This window comes from Podospora pseudoanserina, chromosome 6 (genome assembly GCF_035222485.1).
Source record: "Podospora pseudoanserina strain CBS 124.78 chromosome 6, whole genome shotgun sequence".
Lineage (NCBI taxonomy): Eukaryota > Fungi > Ascomycota > Sordariomycetes > Sordariales > Podosporaceae > Podospora > Podospora pseudoanserina.
The window spans coordinates 3,850,180-3,872,362 of record NC_085925.1 but is presented as its reverse complement, the minus strand read 5'-3'; the positions used below and the strand labels follow the sequence as shown (position 1 = coordinate 3,872,362).

At 51.3% G+C, this 22,183-nt stretch overlaps 8 protein-coding genes across 8 annotated transcripts; 2 read left to right on the top strand and 6 right to left on the bottom strand.

Moving 5' to 3' along the window:
* Nucleotides 1–113: 113 nt before the first annotated feature.
* QC764_610085 (uncharacterized protein) lies at nt 114–1,286 on the bottom strand (the record flags this gene model as incomplete). The annotated part of the gene is made up of 2 exons (XM_062949488.1): nt 114–617; nt 677–1,286. The coding sequence occupies 2 exons, from the start codon at nt 1,284–1,286 to the stop codon at nt 259–261; spliced, it is 969 nt and encodes a 322-aa protein (XP_062798238.1). The 3' UTR covers nt 114–258.
* A 714-nt stretch (nt 1,287–2,000) lies between these two features.
* Nucleotides 2,001–2,657, bottom strand: QC764_610080 (uncharacterized protein; the record flags this gene model as incomplete). Its single annotated transcript, XM_062949487.1, has 3 exons — nt 2,001–2,134; nt 2,208–2,560; nt 2,617–2,657. 3 exons carry the CDS (start codon nt 2,655–2,657, stop codon nt 2,001–2,003), a joined length of 528 nt encoding a protein of 175 aa, XP_062798237.1.
* Nucleotides 2,658–3,249: 592 nt separating this feature from the next.
* Nucleotides 3,250–4,155, bottom strand: QC764_610070 (uncharacterized protein; the record flags this gene model as incomplete). The annotated part of the gene is made up of 1 exon (XM_062949486.1): nt 3,250–4,155. The coding sequence occupies one exon, from the start codon at nt 4,153–4,155 to the stop codon at nt 3,250–3,252; it is 906 nt and encodes a 301-aa protein (XP_062798236.1).
* A 7,262-nt stretch (nt 4,156–11,417) lies between these two features.
* Nucleotides 11,418–12,919, bottom strand: QC764_610060 (uncharacterized protein). Its single transcript, XM_062949485.1, has 2 exons — nt 12,130–12,919; nt 11,418–12,069 (listed from the first exon to the last, which is right to left on the bottom strand). Exons 1-2 carry the CDS (start codon nt 12,842–12,844, stop codon nt 11,522–11,524), a joined length of 1,263 nt encoding a protein of 420 aa, XP_062798235.1. The 5' UTR covers nt 12,845–12,919; the 3' UTR covers nt 11,418–11,521.
* A 1,289-nt stretch (nt 12,920–14,208) lies between these two features.
* On the top strand, nt 14,209–14,892 carry QC764_610050 (uncharacterized protein; the record flags this gene model as incomplete). The annotated part of the gene is made up of 1 exon (XM_062949484.1): nt 14,209–14,892. The coding sequence occupies one exon, from the start codon at nt 14,209–14,211 to the stop codon at nt 14,890–14,892; it is 684 nt and encodes a 227-aa protein (XP_062798234.1).
* Nucleotides 14,893–15,334: 442 nt separating this feature from the next.
* Nucleotides 15,335–17,494, bottom strand: QC764_610040 (uncharacterized protein; the record flags this gene model as incomplete). The annotated part of the gene is made up of 2 exons (XM_062949483.1): nt 15,335–17,216; nt 17,323–17,494. 2 exons carry the CDS (start codon nt 17,492–17,494, stop codon nt 15,463–15,465), a joined length of 1,926 nt encoding a protein of 641 aa, XP_062798233.1. The 3' UTR covers nt 15,335–15,462.
* Nucleotides 17,495–18,106: 612 nt separating this feature from the next.
* QC764_610030 (uncharacterized protein) lies at nt 18,107–20,259 on the bottom strand (the record flags this gene model as incomplete). Its single annotated transcript, XM_062949482.1, has 3 exons — nt 19,267–20,259; nt 18,205–19,201; nt 18,107–18,137 (listed from the first exon to the last, which is right to left on the bottom strand). Exons 1-3 carry the CDS (start codon nt 19,700–19,702, stop codon nt 18,107–18,109), a joined length of 1,464 nt encoding a protein of 487 aa, XP_062798232.1. The 5' UTR covers nt 19,703–20,259.
* QC764_610020 (uncharacterized protein) lies at nt 20,187–22,096 on the top strand. Its single transcript, XM_062949481.1, has 2 exons — nt 20,187–21,155; nt 21,211–22,096. Exons 1-2 carry the CDS (start codon nt 21,106–21,108, stop codon nt 22,001–22,003), a joined length of 843 nt encoding a protein of 280 aa, XP_062798231.1. The 5' UTR covers nt 20,187–21,105; the 3' UTR covers nt 22,004–22,096.
* Nucleotides 22,097–22,183: the final 87 nt, after the last annotated feature.

Here is a 22,183-nt window from a genome sequence, read left to right as displayed (position 1 = left end):
CCCGTAAGGCTGGAGGGTAGCATTTTGGATACCGTGATGGGACAAGGCGAGAATCACAGAGAGGTCAAATGGGATGATGTGGTGGGGTTTTCATTTTCTCGGCTGTTCGCCAACTAATTACAACCTTAAAAACAAACAAGAAAAAGAAAAAAGAACAAAAAAAAAACGGAATATAAATTACATTGAAGTAAGGTATATACACCCAAAGTCTCCCAAAGAGTTAACCAGGCCCCCCCAAAAAAAGGAAACAAAAGAATATCAGTCCTTCTTGGCAGCCTGCTTAATCACAATGGCGGCGTGGCTGACCGTAGTGTCACCTATGCTGGATCTCAAGCTCTTCTCCTCGGTCTGCTCGCCGCTCTTGAAGTAACAGTTTCCCCTCGACTGCTTCCTTGCCGACTCCTTCTTGTCCGTCCATTTTGGCACAAAGTTGACCGCAGAGCACGTCACATTGACCCTGTTCTTGTCAGAAACATCCGAGAAGGCGTAGGGCAAAGCCTGGGACCAGCTTGCACACGCCTCCAGACATGTTTCAAAGTCGGGGGTGTGCATTGCGTAGATAGGGACAGAGGTGGTCTTTTGGTTGCAGTACCGTCTGAACACAACATTGCCGTACACTGCACACTTGTTAGCATCACGAGCCATAACATGGGGGACCAAGGATGACAAAACATACAGCTGGTGGTGTAATCCTTCCCGGTAAATGACTCTGGTCGGTCATTGCATCCATTGGAGACATCCTCTATCAAGAAAGCAGACGTGGAAGAAGAGCCATCAGACGAGCCAGTTCCCGTAGCACTGGGCGCAGCCACTGTGACTGTCACGGTCTCCTTTTCTGATGCTGCCGCTTCGTTGCTGCTGTTGCTGCCGTCGGATGACGACTGAACAGTCTGAAGTTCAGCGGTCATGCTCGCGATTTGTGCATCCTTGTCGTTTGCTTTCTTGGCCATCAGCCCCGTTGTTGCTGCCAATGCGATCGCCGCTACCGCGAGAACGCCAACCAGGACCGACAGGATCGTGACCTTTTTGTTTGGACCTGGAGATGCTGTTTCCGAGAACTCGGAAGCCACAGGCTGCACAGCGGCCACCGCTGTGGCTGTTTCACTGTAAGGCTTGAACCCTTGCTCATACGCTGGTGGAGAATAGGCCGCCGTTCCTCCTCCGCCTCCTACTCTGGTGTGATTCTGTGTCACAACCTCGGGAGCGCTTGTCGAGTTGTCAGCTACCTCAGGAAGGACTGAGTACTCGGTCGCTGGTTGGGCATATTGGTGTTGATAGTTGGCCATTTTCCTTCACTTGCCGTTACCCAAGAGCTTTCCGCCGCGTGGTTGTCGTCGTTCCTATGGGTCGTTGGTGGTAAACGGTGAAAGAGAAGAGTCAGGACTAGCTCAGGGGATGTTTTTGTTTTTAACAGCTCGTAACCATGCCGCTGACAACGCGGGAGGGTAGTGGGTCAAGTGGGTTATCACATTGTTTCGGAATAGCGTCATTGCTGCGAACATCGCTAAGGCTTACTGTGCTCCTCGCTTCAGTGCTTGGCCTAGGCTATTCGGACGCCATCCCGGGGTGTAGTGCATGATCAACATTTGATCCGCTGAGAGGCGCGCCGTAGGGCTCAGAGAACTGTGTTCGGTGGCTTCATGGCCTGGTGTGAGTGGACCCGCAGTCCATCAAGATAGACTCATGATTCCAAATGTTAGGTCTTTCAAGAATCCGGCAAACATGAACTTCAAGCTCGAAATATCAGCAGTTTAATGAGGTAGCAGTCTCGATTCGATGAAGCAGGGACCAGCCAAAGCAGGCAGGGATCGGACTTTGCATTCGCCAAGGCGGCGGTGGACGCAGGATCCGAAAAATTTCGGCCTGTCAGATACCGTTCGAGGTTCAGTCTGCCAGTCCAGTTTCCTTACTTATTTATATGCATCAATAGCGGGGACAGAGATCTTGGTCTCTTCAAGAGCCAAAAAAGCTGCGGCCGTGATATTTGGAGGACTGAATAGCTACCACAGCCTAAAGGGCGACAACCTTCTCCCACCACTGGTGCTGATTGTCACTGTACCCGTTGTAGTAGGCGTCCCCGTAGGCCCAACCCCGTCACCTGTCTCGGTGACTGTCTGGGTGCCACTTGCGTCGCCTGTTGAATCATCATTGTTAGCGAGTACCCGTCATCCACTGGATAGCGATACACTGCAGGAAGGTCTCCGAACCTGTCGTAGCGTCCTCACCACCAGTGATGGCGCTCTCCCCTCCGTCTGTTATCGACGGCAGCGGTACCAGTGGTCCAGACTCACATTGATCTGCCTGGGCAGTCACCACCTGATACAGCGTTTTGCATCCACCCAACTGGTCACAACCCCCTTCGCATGGGTACCCACTGAAAACCGTCGCTGGGATCTCTGGGCATCCGGAGCATCCTACTGTTACTTCTGCTGTGGTGATGCAAGCCAGAGTCATACATGTTGAGCAGATGTCAGTAATAGATAGGACGGCAGGGCAGCCAGAGACGGTGGGGATGGAAGGAGCCGCGGTAATTTGGGCTTGGGAGGTCGAGAAGCTAAGACTGTGATTTTGTTAGTTCTCTGGGCCAGGGTCGTTGGAGGGAGATGAGTGACCTACATGGCCGCAAGGACCGTTAGGGTAGTAAAAAGCGAATACATATTCTAGTGGGCAGGCACTCAATACAAAGAGATGCTTTTTGTGAGAAATAACGATGGTGGCCGTACGGAATATGATATGAATGGAGGTGGGTCGAGGTCAAGTGGAGTATACGTCATGGTGCGACAAACACTCCATAAAATTTATCTCAAGGAGGCACCTGGTGCCTCCCCAATCCCCATTCGCCGGAAAACAGCTGCCCATAGGCCAATCCTATTAGTGGTGTGTAGTGCAACAGTAGCAGTGTAGGGCGGGGTAGAAGATGCCGGGTTTCACGAAGAAAAAGGTCTCGGCACCTTCCCGTTTTATGTGAACCAACAACCAGATCGACCCCTTACCCCCGCGGCAAGTTTCGGGAGATCTGACATTTCCCAATATGTATGAGAGCAAGAGCCAATAAGATGACCTTGATCAATTCGAAAAGGGAAGGAGTTGGTAAGACGAGGCGCACTCTCGTAACCAACAAAGAATACTCCGTAATCCTGGTCTAGCAAACCTCTTTGCTGTGGACTCGTGTTGCCATCAGTTTTCGATCTTGCTTTACATTGGCCTATTGAAAAGAAGCCCGGTCTTCGACATTGATGAGCGCCTCGTTCAACTCTCAAACACCGCCCCCGCCGCCTTCTTGATCGCCTCCGCCGCAGCCAAAAACACCTGCGGCCCGACACTCACCCTCGCCGCCCCCATCTCCCCCAGCTCCCCCGTGGTCAACTGGCCTCCGAGCCGGCAACTCACATTCACCCTCCCCCCTAGCTCGTCAATCACCTTTTGAACATCGGCCTTCTCCATCTCCTTGTTCCTCGGCCAGAAAATAAACACCGTCTCTGCCCCTCCCTCATAAAGATACCTCTTCCCACATCTAATCGACTCGTCCAAGCTCCCACCCATCAAGAATGTATCCGACCTAGCATTCACCACAAAGTCCACCACCCCAAGCTCTCTTGCCGTCCTAATAACAGTCTTGATCCTCTCGATCGCCTCATCCTCCGGTACCATATCCCCAGAGGTGCTTTCATGCCAGGAATCCTCCAGGTTCACACCCACAGCTCCAAGTTCGAGTATCACCTTCTCAATGACAGATCTCAGTTCTGCATAGTCTCCTGGCCCGGCATAGCCATCTTGGATATCCACTGTCAATGGTAGGTTGAACTCGTGAGCTACGGCAGCGATGGGACGGCAAAGAGAGATGTTGTCTTCCAACGTGAGTGTTTCATCGGCTTTGCCTATGGATAATGCCAGTGCGTAGGAGGCTGTCGCTAGGGCTCTGCATCCCGGGAGAGAGGCGATGATGCGGGCTGAGGTGGCATCGTAGGCGTTGGCGAGGAGCAGAGGTTTGGTTGGGGTGTGGTGAAGGGATTTGAAAAGCGTTGCTTTGGAAGCGGTGGCGGCTGTTCTGGTGACTGGCATAGTGGAGGGATTCAGAGCTTGGATGGTAGCGGTGGTGTCGGGGCGAGGAGCAGTTAACAGGAGCTCCGATGTGCGGAACGTTTTATCGTTCATTGTTTGCCGAAGCTACCCGGTTACAGCGTGAAGATGTCATCCAAAGGGCGTATTAGAGAACCTGGTGCTACCTGACCCATTCGCTGCCCATTATTGTCACACGTCAACGAACCAATCGATCACACCACGGCCTAATGGCCACCTACACATCGAGAACCAGTGGTTGGAAGTGAGGCAATTAATAAGGTAGCATACGGCTACTATAGAAATATTATTAATTAACTAAACATATCAGGTCTTAGTAATAGCCTGAAGCTATTAAAGTAGGGACCACCCGGGAATAAGTAAATATGCATTATGAAGACCCTCTATATTTTTAATATGTCACGGTTTTGGAAGACAGTTGGGCTAGAAGAACCAATCAGGACTGGACTGGGCGACCAAGCGGGGCTCATGGTCCAAGTAGACGGAACGGAGCAATAAGATGGGGACCGGGGACTGCGGCGGAGCTCACGGTCCACGGTTCTAAGGTCTATATATATGGAGGAACTAGCTAATATAAATAGATCGCACCCTAGTATAAAATACATATTATAAGCTTTAGTATTTAGACTATTATAATTAAGGCAAGCTATTATTATAGACCGTTTAGCTATACTGAACTAGGATTGTTTAGAAGTGCCTTTAACTAGCATCTACTTTAAAAGTTTTGGATAGGAGTTCTCTACACTTTCGCAATATTTATTGTTGAAATAGGTGCTATTGAGGCCTGTAAATATAGGCTCAAATAGCTATCGGCGCAGTACACTGAGAGCGAAGAAGACTTTGACTGCAGCATTCGACAGTTGCCGTAGCACTGAAGGAAGGAGGATTACAGGGCGGCGCCCTGTAATATATAGAAGAAGAATCACTGTAACATAGGCTTGTGAGGCACTGATGAGTGTGGTGAACCAGTATATTGATTGAACCTTATAGACTGAAAAATACCACAGTGGATAGGGTGTGAGGCAGAGGTCTTATAGGCCATCGGCCTCTTACTTGCTCCCCGAGGGTGATTCCGTTCCCGGGCCTGAACGCGCGTTTCCCGGGCCCGAACGCCCGCTAAGTGCGCTAACCAAATATAAGGTTAGGGGTCACGTTACAGGCCACGTTACCGCTATTGTTTAACCACTGCAGGGCACGTTACCGCTACCGTTTGACCACTGCAGGGCACCGGCCTTAGCGCTCGGCTTCCCGGGACCTCGGATTGCTTCCGGAGGCCGAGCCTCCGCTCCGGTAACCACAGTCCCTAAACACTGCTGATTCAAGCTATCGTTTTGCCTCTGAGGCCCTGTAATATACAGGGCTCAGATACACTGTAAAATCCACAAACAAAAGCTGTATTTTAACAAATTGCATACTACGGAATTATCTATCTACACCAGCCAGTTCCTCCGTATATATAGGCCTAGGGACCGTGGACCATTGACTTCCAGACCGTGACAGTCGTTCTTTTATCATATGTGTCAATGTCACAGTTAACCCAACGGCAGGCCGCGCAGTATGTGGGGCGCAGGACGTCCCCAGCCAATCATTAGGGAAGTCAGGAGACAGCCAATTGGGGCCGGCCGAAGAGTGCTATGGCGCCAAGACCCACGAGCACTCTGCAGGATGCAAGATGCTCGGGGTGATCGAAGGCATAGCACGACGAGCACTCTGCAGGATGCAATGTGCTAGGAGGTGATCGAGGGCATAGCACGACGAGCACTTCAGGGTCTCAAGGTCTATATATACGGAGGAACTGGCTGGCGTAGATAAACAGTTCCGCAGTATGCAATTCAAGTTGTATTCACGGTATCTAGTGTTTACATCGAAACAAGCCATTGTTGTACACTGTTTAGCTGTACCGAACCAGGATTGTTCAGAAGTGCCTTCAACCAGTATCCCTTTCAGAGGTTCTGGATAGGGGTTCGTCACAGTCAACGAAACAACACACTTCGTATTTGGCCCACCAGCGAAAAACTGTTTGTATAGGAGGCCGAGGGGAGCAAGGGAAGTAAAAGAAGCAAAGGAAGTGATGGGTAGCACATAGTTCCGCAGTATATAATACTAGTTACATTCGTTGGTATATTGGCTATTGTGATGAAGACAAGCCATTGTTGTGCACTATTTAGCTGCACCGCACCAGATTGTCTAGAACTGCCTTCGACTAGTATCCCTTTTAAATGTTCGGGATAGGGGTTCATCACGCCCTGCTATATTTCTTAGTCTTTCACCTTTCTTTATTACTTACTTCGAGGCCATCAAAGATTATTCATTGAATTGAACTACCGTTCCAAGCCCTGATTACAAGGTCTTTTCACAATAAATCAATGCCTGTAAGTATATATAAAATCAGGTGTAATTCACTTACCCTCAATGCTCCTCAATGCCTCGCGGCCTTACATCTGCCTGGAGATGGGGTTTAGTAGAATATTGGAAGGATAGTGTAGGGGAGATGTGGTTGAGAAGTAAGCGAGGCCAAGGTGGAAGTAAAATATAGAAAGAAAAGAATTAAGCCCGGGCTCTCAATTTCCTCCTTCTTTGTCAGTGTGCAGAAGGAGAAACCTAGATTCATGCCTAGGCAACTGCATAGTGATGTGCAAAAGGTAGTTAAGATTGACGAGAGGGGTCGAAGGAAGGTACAATCGAGATGCCTCGCTGAGAGATTTGAAGACCCACCCGCCTACAAAGTTTTCAGAGTCACCTACACTCAAAGTTACCTGAATAGGGATGGAATTATGTCAAACCCGTTGAGCTTGCCTTCACGAAGACACAATGGCAGAACTACCTAGGCTGGCTTGATACCTTCATGGATTTATAAAGATTTCAATTCAATTTTCTCACGCTGTTTTTTCATCCTTCCCTTGTAGTCATCGGATTGCAATATCTCATCAATCTTGGACAGCGCCTTTGTCCTGCCTTGGATGCGAAATCGCGAAAACGTTGGGATGGGTTGCATGTATTGTGTGATGAGCCTGAATCGTACCTCATATTGTACCCATCACAGCTGCATCACATGAGCGCGGGCTTTTAGGCCCTGAAAGACAGCTGAGCAACTGCTTTCCAGACTTTCGACACCGATGCAGAACCTCGTGGCATCTCTGGGGTGTACAGTGCCTTGGAATCCTTGTGCTGTGCCTCGAATGATACCTCTAAGAAGAAGGTCATTACAAGCCTTGCTTTTGAACAGTCACGCGTGATGACCGTTCTTCACGGGTGTTGTCTCAGAAAGACGAAGTTCGATCTCGGTGTTCAAAAAGTCAAAAGACTTTCCACAAGAAATAAACATATTTGGGCAACCGTCATCTAGAGTGTGGGCAAGGTAATGATTAGGATTTGGGTGCCAAGAGATAAAGGGTCATGTACAGCTTAAGACAAGATATCTTTGATCTTACCCAACATGCGGTCTGGTCCATTTTGGACCAGAGTTGTATTTGGCATGAATGGTGCCCAGGATCACTGTTAAAGCATCGGCATCGTCCTCGGGAAGTTGCACAAGCCATTTGGAACCGTCATTGGGCTTCGATTCGGCGCATGGCCCGAACAACATAGATTTCCACACCGGAGAAACGCGTCGTAGTACTGATGCATCAACTTTGAATGGCTTGTCCTTTGGGGGCTTTCCAACGGTGAGCACAACGTCCCCGTCATGATCGAGAACAAAGGGATCTTGATTGCGACTTGTCGGCCGTCTTTCCCCAGATTTTGTCGCCTTAACTGAAGCCATAGCGACGGCCTTGGGTTGATGAGTTGTTGGTGGTGTTGGAGGTAAGAGGTAGGAAAGAGCGAAGAAGAGAACCAGTTTTTGAGGGTGTCTAAAGGCTAACGTAAACGCCCGCTGAGACCTGGCCAATATCAATTTTTGTTAGCAAATGGGCAAACAGATCGAGGACGGGAAGCTGCTTTCATGCCAAACCAAGTGTTCCGGGACCTAACCTCGGGCAGCACATAGAAGGCAAACAAGCGGAATCGGCCGTTAAGTCAACGATTGACGGAGGCGAACGGTATGAATGACCAAGCCAGTAAAAGGTTGGTATCTTGTAGGACCCCCATAGGCGGCGTGCCGAAAGGATTTGCTCGGAAGAAGGAATTAAATCGTTCTGCTGTCTTCTAGAGCCCAGCAAAAATGGACTAGGAAAGAGCGAGTCACCCCCTTCGCAACCCACTGCCACTTTGCTGGCTTCCAGTCAACACCGACCTGTTTGCCTTCGTGTCATCCCACCACCTGGTCCACCGCCACGACCTTCGACCACGACGCCAGTCATCAACTGTTGAGGGTACGTTTACATTGAAGCATGATGTTTCAGCCGCGATTCAGACATATTTGCAGATAAGCCGTGGAAGAATCTGGCCGACAAAGTACGGCATCATACACCTCTTGACCCCGTGGGTGACGCCCATGAGAAAGACTCTTGCCACCTCCACAGACTCCCCAGCATCCTTAACGGTCCTTCAGCGTTAACATTCAAGCTGGGAACTTGGAGATGCCGACACCTTCGCCCAGTTTCTCAAAAACATAATCCTCCATTCCAACCTTGGCCCAACCAACAAAGTGACATATGAGGCCATATGCCTGGCGGACCATGCCCACATAGGTCCTCTGTCAACTGATATGCTTGAGCATATTGCAGCGAAGCGGTTGCTGGTGCTGAACGACCTAGCAGCTTTGATATACAAAACGGTGGTTGCCTACACGACCAGCCGTGTCTGCAAGAGGAACATCCACAGTGGGGACCAAACCTTCGCCAGCGTGGGCAAGGAGCTCTGCGATGCTTCTATCTTGGGCGGGCTTCGTCGCATGGGTTCCCTTCATTTCAGCCGGGCGGATCTCAAATTTCCCATCAAGACTTCGGAAATCCACCTTTCCTGTATGAGTTTCAGTCGCGGTGTGTCACACGGGCTTTCAGTTTGACACGAAGAACCTTCTCAGTAAGGAGCACATTGAGATAATTGAAAGGAAACGGGAAAGGTTTGGGACCAATGTGTGTTGAACATCATGGCAAGGGTAGTTTGACGAATCTGTTTTAAGGTGATGCAGGGGCAGCGGGATAGGCTTGAGATAAATGTCTGGTGAAGTGATGGCATGTGTAACTTGATGGACCTTATGTAATGAGAGATAAAGGGCTGAGGAGATAGCCAAACACTTTGATGAATAGCCAAGGTAGTCTAAAGTCTTTGAATACAGTCGATGGGCTTGTACAACACTCGAAGCGTCCTTGAAGATTGTGTATATACCTTTAAAGATAGGCAAAAGACCTTAGATACAATCTTTAGTTCTATAAAGATACAGACTACGCCTTTAAAAATACCTAACGTACATTATAAGCGAGCGACCAATATAAGCGAGCGACCACTTTTTTCACGCAACGCCTAACCTCACCCTCAAAACCTCATTTTCTCAACAATCCAAAATGCCATCTACTTCAAAGGAAGCCCATATAATCTTAGCCCTTGAGGCTCTTCAAAATGATAAAAATCTAAGTATATCAGCGGCAGCCAAGATGTATAACGTCGATCGCAGTACGCTTAGACACCGACGCGCCGGCCGGCCTGCACGACGCGATACCACGCCCAAATCGAAGAAGCTCACTCAATCCGAAGAGGATGCTATTGTTCAATATATTATTGAGCTATGTGCGCGAGCTTTTCCACCAAGATTGCGTAGTGTGGAAGATATGGCCAACCAACTACTACGCGTACGCGACGCGCCCCCTGTTGGCAAGCTCTGGGCACACAACTTTATTAAACGCTAGCCAGAACTCCGTACGCGCTTTACGCGTAGATACGACTACCAGAGGGCCAAATGCGAGGATCTAAAGATTATTAGCGAGTGGTTCGCGCTTATGCGCAACACCAAGGCCAAGTACGGTATCGTGGATAACGATATCTACAACTTCGACGAGACTGGGTTTATAATAGGTATTATCTTCGCGGGTATAGTAGTTACGACCTCAGACGGCCTTAATAAAGCGAAATTAGCCTAGCCTAATAACCGCGAATGGGTAACGGTAATCTAGGGAGTTAATACCCTCGGCTAGGCCATCCCTCCTTTTATTATTTTAGCCGCGCAATACTACTTTACTAACTAATATACCGAGTACAACCTACCGTTTACCTAGTATATCGCAACCACTAATAATAACTGGACTACCAATACGGTAAGCCTAGATTAGATTAAGCACTTAGACTATTATATAGCGTCTCGCACAAAGGGCAAATACCGGTTATTAATCCTCGACGGCCACGAAAGCTACCACTCGACCGAATTCGAGCGCCACTGCTAGCAGAATAATATTATTACGCTCTGCATACCTCCACACTCCTCCCACCTCCTGCAGCCACTCGATATTGGCTGCTTTGGGCTGCTAAAACAGGCGTACGGTCGCTAGATCGAGGACTTAATACGTATACATATTAACCATATAAGTAAGCTCGAGTTCCTCTATACCTTCCGCGAGGCCTTCTTTGCCTCTATAACAGAGAGGAATATATAGGGTGGCTTTGCGGGTGCTGGCCTTATACCGTACGATTTAGAGAAGGTGCTTTCTAAGCTAGATGTGAAGCTTCGTACGCCAACACCTCCAAACTCACGGCCGGGCACGGCACTCCCTTGGGTCTCCCAGACACCACACAACCCTCGAGAAGCTAACTTACAGTTAACGCTCATTAAGACTCGCATTACTAACTATTAAAATAGCTCCCTGACTTTAATGCTGGCTGCGGTAGACCAGCTTGCTAAGGGTACAACGGCTATAATGCACCAGGTGGCTCTCCTTCGTGCAGAGGTCTCTTCGCTCCGTAAGGCTAATGAGGCACTAAGTAAGCGCCGGAGAGCCAAAAAAACACGTGTGAGGCTTGGAGGGTCATTTACTGTACAAGAGGCACAGGATCTACTGGATCAGAAGGCCGTGGATAGGGAGGGAGTGCAAGAAACGCAGCCGGATAGTAGTAATGCAGGGGGCTCGTACGAAGGTTCAGTGCTGTGGTGTATGCGGTAAGCCTGGGCATAATGCGCGCACTTGCCAGGAGGCTGCAGAATCATCTGATTCAGCTGTTTCTGATGTAATTATGGTTGCTTCCTAGTATTGTTGTGTAGTAGTTGAGGATAATGGTATAAAGGTTGTGAAAAAGTGGTCGCTCGCTTATATTGGTCGCTCGCTTATAATGTACGTTAGTCATCACGTCTTTGAAGATATTTACATAGCTATAAGAGAGTGAATAGGCCTTTAAGAATATTTGTACATGGTTCCCTCAAAGATAGGCAGCACACACATTCAACAAGACTCAAAGTCTGACAATATAGCTGATCGGCTTTTAGAGATAGTCCGGAGACTTGACAAGACGATCAAGAGGCGTTTTAACTACCTATCTAGAACAACAAGGCCTATCTACGAAGAACAATGCCTCAGCCAAAGAGCACCTTTCTCTTGGCCAGTCTGCCTTTATCCGCTGGAGTCAACAGCAGACCATCCCATCCTTTATTACACTCTGCCGTGAACTCCTTGATGGTTTGCTGAAAAGACAGAAACTTGGCTGCAGGATGGCAGACCTCGTGACCAAATCCCAATGGCTGAACGGCTTGGAAGATAGTAGTCATCTGTCCAATGAGCTTGGCAGGGCTATCCTTGAGCTCAGATGCCTCAGTGGGAAGGAGGACCAATATTCCAGCGTCCATATTCTCGGTTTCGGTTGAGCCCCGTAGTAGCGTCACGGTGGCCTGGATGATGCCCCCCAGAACAATCTGATTGCACGCGGTGTTGGTCATTGGGGAATGAGATGAGGTTTGGCGAGTGTTGCCGAATGACAGGGTTGGTGATCTCCCTACAGAGTGAGATGCAGTAGGTTGAACGGGACTGTGGGTAGGGACCTTCTCAAGCAGACGATCCTTGACCTCAGTGTGGTAGAAGTCGAGTAGAGCTTGAATAATCGCGTATCTGATCGGTTCGAATCTCTCTATCGTTCTTCTATTAGTCGGCAGTACGAAACGGCTAATGAACACGACCATGCACAAACCTTCCATCTTGAGAGGGCCAAGGCGGCAATCACCCAACTGGCATCCATAGGCCACTAGTCCGCTTCCATCATGGGAAGACTGGGACGTAAGGATGATATTTTGACAGCTCTCGATGAATAGATCATAACGTCCCAATTCCCAAGCAATGAATGCAAGCTTCCAGTAGCTGGGCGTATCTTGCGTGTCCTTGATGGTGCGATTGAGCCATGCATTAGCCCAGGGCTTGATCATATAGGCCATGTTATATTTATCGCAAAGCACCAGCAGCTCGTATAGCATACTGCCGTCGCTCTCCGCCATGGTCTTTGTGGCTTGGTCAAACTGTCCGTGGACAATATGGAGGATGGTTTTGAAACTGGCGGGGTCGTCCTCCGGCAGGTCGAATACCCATTGTGAATCGCTCGGTTTGTCGGTGCTCCAGCGGCAAATCCACGCTCGGAAGACTTCAGAGGTGCGGCGAAGAGTAGAGGAGTCGATTTTGAATGCCCTCAGGTTTGAAGTGGGGCCGATATGGAGGACAAGATCGCCATCCTCATCAATGTTCTCGACGACGGGGCTTTTGCCGACAACAGTCGCAGGCGCAACGATCTTCTCAACAGCGGCGGCCTCACTTGTCCGACCTTTTCCTTGGTTGCCAGCTTCTTGTTGGTTCTCGACGGCTTTTTCGACCGGGTTGCCAGGACCCTCGGTAGGTCCGATTGGATCACTCGACATCTTGGATCGATCTGGTCGGTGAGGTGTTGTTGTTGAGTTGGTAGATGTAGCCTGACCCAGGTTTGCGGGAGGTCGCTTCGGCTGCAAGGGGGAAATCTCTGGGCAGAAGATGAGGGCTGCGAGTGAAAGCTTTAGTTTTGACGGCGCTCTTTCCCACTTTGTGTGGGCCACTCACAGCACACAAGCCAACAGGGGACGGCAGCAACCTGCGATTCTACCTAACCTCATTGCCTGTCACGGTGTAGCAGGTATGAATTCGCATGTGGTAAGGTATCGTGCAGTAGGTAAGAAAGTCAAATTCAGGTGAGTACTATTTTTAGGGATACTATAGGCTTCAGGCCGTCGCTTGCGATTGTTTATCAATTCCCTGTCCTCTGGTGACACAAGACGACCTCCCCATCGTACAGTCCAGTGTTTGTCGTAATTCCAGTTTCCATATCAAACGAACCAAGCCGGAGTTGCACAACAGTTGACCCTTGTAGCTGAGGCCACTGGTATCTTTGTCAACCTTGGAGTTCTCCACAATATGCCAGCAGATGGTGATAAAAAGGTTGTAATCACCCACTGCCCAGACGATGCATGGCAGCATTGGTACTGGCATCACATGCTGAATGTGAAACAGGAAAAGCCACCTCCTAACCCAGGGACCGATCAACGCTGTCAGGTCGTCTTTGTCACAAAGGATGAGTAGGTTGTAAAGCTCTTCGCCAAACGAGATGGCTCTTGACATACCAGTAAAATTGCCATGTGCGATGTTGAGTATGAGCCTAAAATCAACAATGGTCGTCCTCTGGTAATGTGAAGGTCCAGTCTGATCCATTTGTTGGGCTTGACTCTTTCCAAGGACCAAAGAGCATGGCCTTGAACACAGGAGACCTGCAAAGGCAGCGGTGCTCAACTGGTTAAATATGTGACAGCCACCCGAGTTTTATATCATGAAAAGCCCATGCCATCTTATTAGGTTGGATGTCGAAAACTGTATTGAACGAGCAACGCCACATGACCGCGTCATTTGCTGCTGCACAACAGGACCCGACCTTTGCGTATTATCGCAGACACACCGTCGACCCATGACAAGATGGAGGCTCGCGCACCATCCCAAGATCGTACAGTGGTGTCTTGACAGCTGGCTAAACCCACAGCGCCACGCCCTTTCTGCGCCACGCCCTTTCTGCGCCACTGAACTGAAGCTTGCCTCGTTCTTCAAGCCACCCAGAGCCACAACAGCAACCCAAAATTTAAGTTACTGACACGATTTCCAGAACCTTGCATTGATCTCCGCACAATGTTCATCAGGGAGTTACAATCCAGATCTCTTCTCCTTCTCGTGCCAAAGTCAACAAATGAGCATCTCAACAAGTCATATGTCGACCCCGGAAAGCGCCGATGAAGGTCTTGATGTCACAAAGCCAGTCGACATCAACAAACTCCACATCGAGGAAATCGATCCAGACGGAGATCTTGTTCTCGATGTCGGAGCCGACTCGGACCCCACCCCCCGCACTTTCAGAGTCGATCCGGCAGCCCTTCGCCGTGCATCCCCAGTGTTCAAGGCAATGCTATTCGGTCCTTCGGCAGAGTCCAAACCTGCAGGCGAGCAGTGGCTGGTTTCGCTGCCAGAGGACGACCCCGATGACTTTGAAATCATCCTGCAAATCGTCCACTGCCAATTCCATGTCAGGAGGATCCCCAGAAAGCTCATGACAAGGAAAGCGGTCTACGGCTTGCTGCTTCTCACTGACAAGTACCAAATGACTCACTTGCTCGCGCCGTGGAAGCACACGTTGGTAGATTTTGGAAGAAACGGGGAAGTGAAGTGGCAGGGTTACAAAGACATTAGATGGTGCCCGTTTGAGGCATTTCTATCCTGGCAATTGGGCTTCTCGAGAGTCTTCAGAGCTCACACTGTTCAAATTGTGTACCATTGCTGGATCGATCCGCAAAGCAGAGTCCTGGTATTCAACAATGACCAGGGGGATAAGACGCCGCTCCGCCAGTTACGTTTTGGTCCTCTTGATATGGAAGGCGAGTCACCTGTCTGTGCGTAGTCGGGGGCAGTCGCGCAAAGTTTCATGCTAACAAGGTAGGTGTCACAGAGAGGATCGCCAAAGTTCGTCTCTCAAAAATCCAGACGCTGTTAGATTCTTATCACACCACACTGCAGCGTGACCTCAGGACACCCGATGCCCTTCGAGGAACGCGTGGATCGTATTGCACAAACGATGAGTGTCGGACAGAGGTCGCTAATTGGGTTCTTGAGGAAACTTTGAGCCTGCACAAAAGCCAACTTCCCTACCAGGCTCGCGATATTCTCCTTAGTGCCAGCGACCTTTACAGCTTGATAAGACGTGTGGTCTGGATGGTAAACAGGAGAGTTTGGAAGAGAACTGGACAACATATACATCATGAACGTCTGGAATGGCCTATGCCTTATCGCTGGGCAGTTGTGAATTTGCGGGTCGAATTGATTCGCCCAGAAGAAGAAGAGCTGTTGGCCAAGCGTGCTGTCATTTTCGAGTCTGAATGAAGGTGTCGCGAAACGGACACCAACGGCAATGCACATCAAGTTATACTTGAGTGAAGGGTGTACCTACACAATGAAAACAATAATTCCTATTTTACAACTTTGCGCTCCTCTTTTTCTTCTCGTAGAGCTTGATCTCGACCCCCTTGGTCCCTTCTGCACCGCTCTTCAGCAGCCTTCTGAGAATCTTGCCGCTTGGACTCTTGGGCACCTGGTCAATAAACACAATCCCACCCACCAGCCACTTGTACTTGGCCGTGCGCTTCTCCACAAGCTCTTTCAGCTCAACAGCCAGCTTCTCCAGATCAGCCCGTGACTTATTCCCCTTCCCGCCGGCAGGGACGACAAAAGCCCTAGGCCACTCGGTAGCCTCGTCGTCATCATAGACACCAACCACACCAGCGTCGCCGACCGACTCGCTGCTGCAGAGCACCGCCTCCAGCTCAGCCGGCGCAACCTGATACGCCCTGACCTTGATCAACTCCTTCAACCGATCCGTGATCCTCAACCTCCCCGCCTTGCACAAGGCACCGACATCGCCCGTCCTGAACCACCCATCCGCCGTGAGCGCCTCATTCGTAACCGACATGTCCGGCTTCGCCCCCAAAAACAGCCCCACCGGCAGATACGCCGACATCAACCCGGGCGCCTTAACCAACACCTCCCCCTCCACATCCACCCCCGCCGCCGGCGTCTTCTCCCCTTCCTTGGTCGCATACCCCTCCCCGCTAGCAATCATGACCTCCACCCCCCAATGCGGCAACCCCGTATCCCCCGCCTGCTCCCCCATCTCCCTCTCTCCCAACCCCCTCTGCAACGCCGTACTACAAGTCTCGCTCAGCCCGTACCCCAACCGAATCCTAAACCCGCACCTCTTGTACACCTGCACAACCACCTCATGCCCCAGCGGCGCACCCCCCGTCACCGCCCCAACAACAGAGCTAAACCCGTTCCTCCCCGTCTTTGGGTCTCGCTTGGCATACTCCTCCACCACCTCCGCCTTGGCCAGCATCACCGCGACAGGAGGCGACATGTGCACGTACGTGATCTGACGCTTCCTTATCCCCTCGAGCATATCCGGGAGTTTGAACCCCTGCATGATAAACACCCTCGCCCCGGCGGCGATGCCCAAGAGGAAAACATTGCAGAGGCCGAAGACGTGGTAAAACGGGGCAAACCCAAGCCAGCGCTGCGGGCCGCTAGGAGGATAATAATCGGCGTCGTGCCAGAGGGAGGCGCTGGCGAAGTTGAGGGCGTGGTGGGAGAGGAGAACACCTTTTGATCTGCCTGATGTGCCGGATGACCAAAGGATAACCGCCGTCCGGGCTTTGGCTTGCTGCTCGTTAAGCCGCTGATTTGGCTGGACGGATGGCTTCCTCTTCGCTTGCAGGAGTTGTCTCCAATCTTGGGGGTTTGACTGTCCCGAGAACACCAGAGGGTAGGTATCGTTGACAGCATCGACGGTAAAAACTGGCACCCCATTCCAGAAACTCCTATCCCCTTCTTGCTTCCCAATAGCGGCCTTCATCGCCTCTAAGCACGCCGTCGCAGTGATGATGACCCTCGGTTTGGCATTTTGCAAAATCCAGGCAACCTCATCCGCCGTCAGGGCAGGCGAGACAAGCGTAGCCGTGAACCCCGAGGCAAAAGTACCCAGGAGAATAGGCGCAAAGGGGAGGCAATTCGGTAGTTGAATCAACACCACCGGTGCGATCTCTGGGCCTTGGGGGCATGATGGTGTGGGAGGGAGTTTCTTGATTTCGGTCGGGTCGAGATTCGGGAGGCTCAACAGGCCGGATGCCAAGGCAAGAGAATCGGCGCGGATTTGGGAGTAGGTTAATGCGCGACCTAGGTACCACAAAGAGAAGCATGTTAGTCTAGCAACTGGCTGAGAGAGAGAGTCGCACAGCAGGTTTATGCGCATATAAGCCAACATCAGCTGACGATAACATACCAGACTTGTTGTCCACAAAAATAGGCTGCTCGTCATTCACCTTGGGCACCCGGTGGTTTGCCGGAGTGAAGTCGCTTTCGTGCTGGAACGGTTGGCTAAAGGTAAACCCGAAGGCGTTGTCAAACGGCATCCTCCCGGCCGGCGCACCGGAGTAAGCTGTTGTGAGAGCCATTGGAAAGACAAGCAGTCAACACCACTGTGAAAAACGAAAACTGGAGAAAGTCGCCAAAAATTGTCACCGACCCGACTGGATCCCCGGGGCGGCGGCAGCCATTTATTACAATGTCAAGCTGTCGGTAGGATTGTCACCGAAGATACAACCGTCGGGAATTGATAGGCGTCCCGGCACCAGCGAGAAGTTTGGTTCAGCAAGGGTGTGCCCCGCTTCGCCTGGCCCCGTTGGACCTTCGTGCTGCCAACAGGGGACGGCAGTTCATCCGAGTCCCTATAAATCCGGGGCCGCAGCCAGGGTGTCCAGGATGATGCTATCGCTCAGGTGGGCTGGCCAAGAAGCGGAAGGGTGGACCATTTTCCTCAGCAGCCTTTGAGAACCCACCCTCCAAGATCGGGGCATGCAAATGCGATAGCCGCCTTGCCGCGAGTGTATTTACCCGGCCCTCTCTCAAAACAGTCAACGGCAGGCAAGATAGGCATATGTAAACATGTCAATAGCAGCGGTGTGATTAATCATTAGGGGTATCGATCGTATCACCACATCTCTCATCATCCACACATCCTATCCAGATCCCATTCTAGATCATAAATGAGCCAGGCCATGCTTGTCTCACACAGTCTCGATATAACGCTTCATCTCCCTATATGTTGGTCAGCAATTGTCTCACTGCGTATCAAATGCTCGGGACAGAGTTAGCCCAAACTCACCAATCGGTAACAGCCTCATCCCACAGTCTTATCTCGTGCTCTCTTGTACCACCAAAGTGGTCCACAAACTCGTCACCAAACACCTCCCTCGCGATGCTGCCGGTGCGAGTGAACCGGTCATTGGCCTCCCTGAGGTTCTTGGCCAGTCTCACCCCCATATCCGACTCACCGCCGACTTCCTCGCCCTTTCCAAGCGGAGGGCACGGAATCTCCAGTTTCTTCTCGATACCGCGCCAGCCGAGCGCCAGCATGGCAGCCATGACGTAGTATGGGTTTGCGTCTGCGCCAGGAACCCGAATCTCGAATCTCGTGGCAGCCGGCTTGCAGGTAGGAGGCGCAATGAGCCGGATGGAAGCCGCTCTGTGCTCAAGGCCCCATGACACCGTGACAGGAGCCCAAAAGTTCTCCACCAACCGCTTGTAACTGTTGATCGTGGGCGCTACCATGGGCATGACATCTGGCAGACCTTCCAGAATACCAGCCAAAAACTGTCTTCCCAAGTCCGACAGAGACTCAATGTCTGAGTACTGAGCCTTCTCGTCCTTTCCTCCACGGAACAGCAAATTTTCCCCGCGGTGGTTGACGAGCGAAATATGCATGTGCCCACTGTTTCCGGGCAGGCCTTGCTTGGGTTTTGCCATGAAGCATGGGGTGATGTCGTACTTAGTCGCGACCGACTTGACCACATACTTGAACAAACTCGCGCGATCTGCCATCTGCGCTGCCTCACCAAACTCGAGCGCTGCTTCGTAGACTCCCGGTCCACTTTCGGTATGCCACCCCTCGATGTTGCACTTGAAAGCCTCACAGCTGTTGAAGACGTCGTAGTAGTACCCGCTGTTGTGGACCGGTCTCGTCAAGCTGTATCCAAACATGCCTTCAGTCAGAGCGGGTAGACTATGTGGCGGGTTTTGTTGCAAGAATGCCGCGGTACCAGAGGTCAAGCTATCGTTTTGGTTGTTGGAAGGGCTCTTGAACTGGTAGAACTCGTACTCGGCTGCGCGCCCGACACATCAGTGACTGTTACTTGCAAAAACACCGGCGCAGCAGATATCAACATACCTCCCGCCATGGCTCCGACATTGATCGTCTTGAACTTCTCGAGTTGCGCCCTGACCAGACCTCTCGGGCACGCAGAAACGGGATTCTTCGTATCAGGATCAAAGAAGCTGACCAGGAAAAACGGCACATTGTCTTCCCATGGAATGCGCCTGTAGCTCTGCAAGTCCGGCACTGCGATAATATCCCTGTATCCATTCTCCTTGTTGCTGACCTTGAGCTCGCGCACATAAGTCATATCGTGCATATCCCAGCCGAAGATGACAGAACAGAAGCCAAAGCCACTCTTTGCAATCGAGAGGAACTTCTTCTTAGAGACGAGCTTGCCGCGGAGCTGGCCGTCAACATCGACACCGGCGAGCTTGACAGCATTGTCGTTGGCAAGGAGGTCTGGGAGTTGTTCCACCGTGACCTCTGGTTCTTTCTCCTGTTGGCCCATGGTTGCTGGTATTGAAAAGCTCTATATCACAATAATCAATGGAGGGGTTGCGGGGTCCTGGTCTTGTGGCTTGCTGTAGATTGCGGTGTTGGCTTCTGAGAGAATCCTGAACACAGTGAAGAGCTCAAAAGGGTTCAGCAAGAGTTCTTACACTTATAGCGGCAGCGGGTTGAACCGATGACGAACTCAGACCTCCTTTTTGGATCGTGAAGCAATAAAAGGGATGGGAAGCTTGTTTTGCGATCGTCATGGGGAGTTCCGACGGGAGCTACTGGCGGGTTGGTTCGGCCGATAAGCCCTGGTCACACCTCTGAAAGATGTCGATAAGGCAAGCAGAGCCCTGTAATTGGTCCAGCTGCGGGTCACTGCGTCATAGGTTTCAGCCATGGAGCTTTCAGGCTGAACGGCGGAAAGGGGTCTTGCACGTGCCATGCCAGGCGTGCAAAGTGCGGGGCAGCTCAAGAGGTTCTCGACAAGCCTGACACTCATGACAGAGTTCTCACTGTCTAATTCTTCTCTCAGGTCTACTAGAGAGAGATTTCCTATCCAAGTAGTGTATCCGCTTGGGAGAATTTGAGACTTCCGTGGTGACAAATCGCCCTCTATGTTACATCTCTCCTTATCGCTAGAGCTCCATCAAGACGGGCAACGACCCCGCAGCAGCTCCCACGGTGACGCCAAGCCACCCCTTCTCACTCCCTCCATCCCATCTCTCGCCTCTCTTGGATGGCGGTGACAGGTGTAGCGAGACACGCATTGGAAATGATGTAAGGACGGTTTTGCTTGCTTCTCACCGCTATCGGACCCACGATTCTGCGAGCATGTGTCTAAGTTCATGGGCTGTTGGCCTCAAGGGCGTCTGCTGAAGGGTCACGCGTCCTGCCACTGTCCACTGAGGCCAATACGGAGGAGGTCCGTCGGCATCTGGGCCCCCCGAGATCCTGCGGCCAGACTCGGGATGCTCAATCGAGTGGATCTGATAGACCGGATCCCAACCATCCACTCAAGGGGGAGAAAGGGGTTGGATTTCCCATCTGGTGCTGGCTTGCGCCGTTCTCGGATGCTCAAGGGACGCGGGGCATGGTGCAGCTGTCGGCCGTATCAGTGATGGGTCCAGAGGTGAGATAAGTAGTAGGTAAGTGTTGCCTTTGCTATCAGCAAACACCATATTTGCTCTTCTGCCTCCTCAAATCCTTCCAAAGCTCCATCGTCTACATACCCTGAGAGATTGGGGTATTTATTTGTTCTTGAGGGTGTCTGTGACAAGTTCAACCTTCGCTGTCCTCTCTCTCGTGTTATCGGTCTTATCACCAAGACCCCCGCCACTACCCCTCCAACGACGTCAAAACACCACCACCACCAGAAGAGAAACAGTCAACTTGATCAACTCAAAGTTTGGTACAATGTCCGGTCGTCTAGCTGGTAAAAACGCCATTGTCACCGGCGCCGCCGGGTAGGCTTCTAGATCCCCCCACCCTACCGTTATCCCCAAGGCTAACGTCGCCTAGTGGCATCGGCCTCGAAACAACCATCCTCTTCGCCCGCGAAGGCGCCAACGTCCTCATGGCCGACATATCCGAAGAAGCCCTCTCCCGCGCCCAAGCAAAAGTCAAACAGCTCGTCCCCGCCGCCGGCAAGATCGAAACCACCATCTGCGACGTCTCCAAGGAGTCTGCCGTCCAAGCCGCCGTCGAGTCCCTCGACGCCTGGGGCGGCGTCGACGTCATGTTCAACAATGCTGGCATCATGCACGCCCGCGACGACGACGCGGTCAACACCCCCGAGGACATCTGGGATCTGACGCAAAACATCAACGTCAAGGGCGTTTGGTTTGGTTGCAAGCACGCCGTCCTTTCGTTGCGGAGACACAACAAGACCAAGGGGTCGATCATCAACACTGCGTCTGTTGTTGCGCTTGTCGGGTCGGCTACACCGCAGTTGGCGTACACCGCTAGCAAGGGTGCTGTGTTGGCCATGACGAGAGAGCTGGCGATTGTGCATGCCAGGGAGGGGTATCGATTCAACAGCTTGTGCCCTGCGCCGTTGAACACCCCTTTGCTGCAGGATTGGTTGGGCGATGACAAGGCCAAAAGACACAGGAGAGAGGTGCACTTCCCTACTGGCAGATTCGGTGAGGCCATTGAGCAGGCGCAAGCGGTTCTGTTCTTGGCCAGCGATGACAGCAGCTTCGTCAACGGCCATGACTTTGTGGTGGATGGTGGTATGACCAAGGCGTATGTTACCCCCGAGGGCCCGGCTGCCCCGGCGCCCGTGAACAACGCCTCCAAGCACAGCTTGTAAGATTCTGCAGGCTTTGATGATACATGATAGATGATCTGATGTACCAATACAATTTGATGACTCGATTTTGTGTTTAGTTGGTATCATGTTGAGATTGAAGTCGAAAGATGCCATAGCCAAAAACGCCCTCCTTATGCAATATGCTTGCAAATGCCTCCTGTACATACACGGTCCTCCAAC

What these genes read in the sequence shown, in the direction of transcription:
- QC764_610060 (XM_062949485.1), bottom strand. Translation starts at nt 12,844, where the DNA reads ATGTCGAGTGATCCAATCGGACCTACCGAGGGTCCTGGCAACCCGGTC. An exon ending in TGGCCCTCTCAAGATGGAAG is followed by an intron (nt 12,070 to 12,129) that starts GTTTGTGCATGG and finishes GAAGAACGATAG; the next exon opens with AGAGATTCGAACCGATCAGA.
- QC764_610020 (XM_062949481.1), top strand. Translation starts at nt 21,106, where the DNA reads ATGTCCGGTCGTCTAGCTGGTAAAAACGCCATTGTCACCGGCGCCGCC. An exon ending in ATTGTCACCGGCGCCGCCGG is followed by an intron (nt 21,156 to 21,210) that starts GTAGGCTTCTAG and finishes AACGTCGCCTAG; the next exon opens with TGGCATCGGCCTCGAAACAA.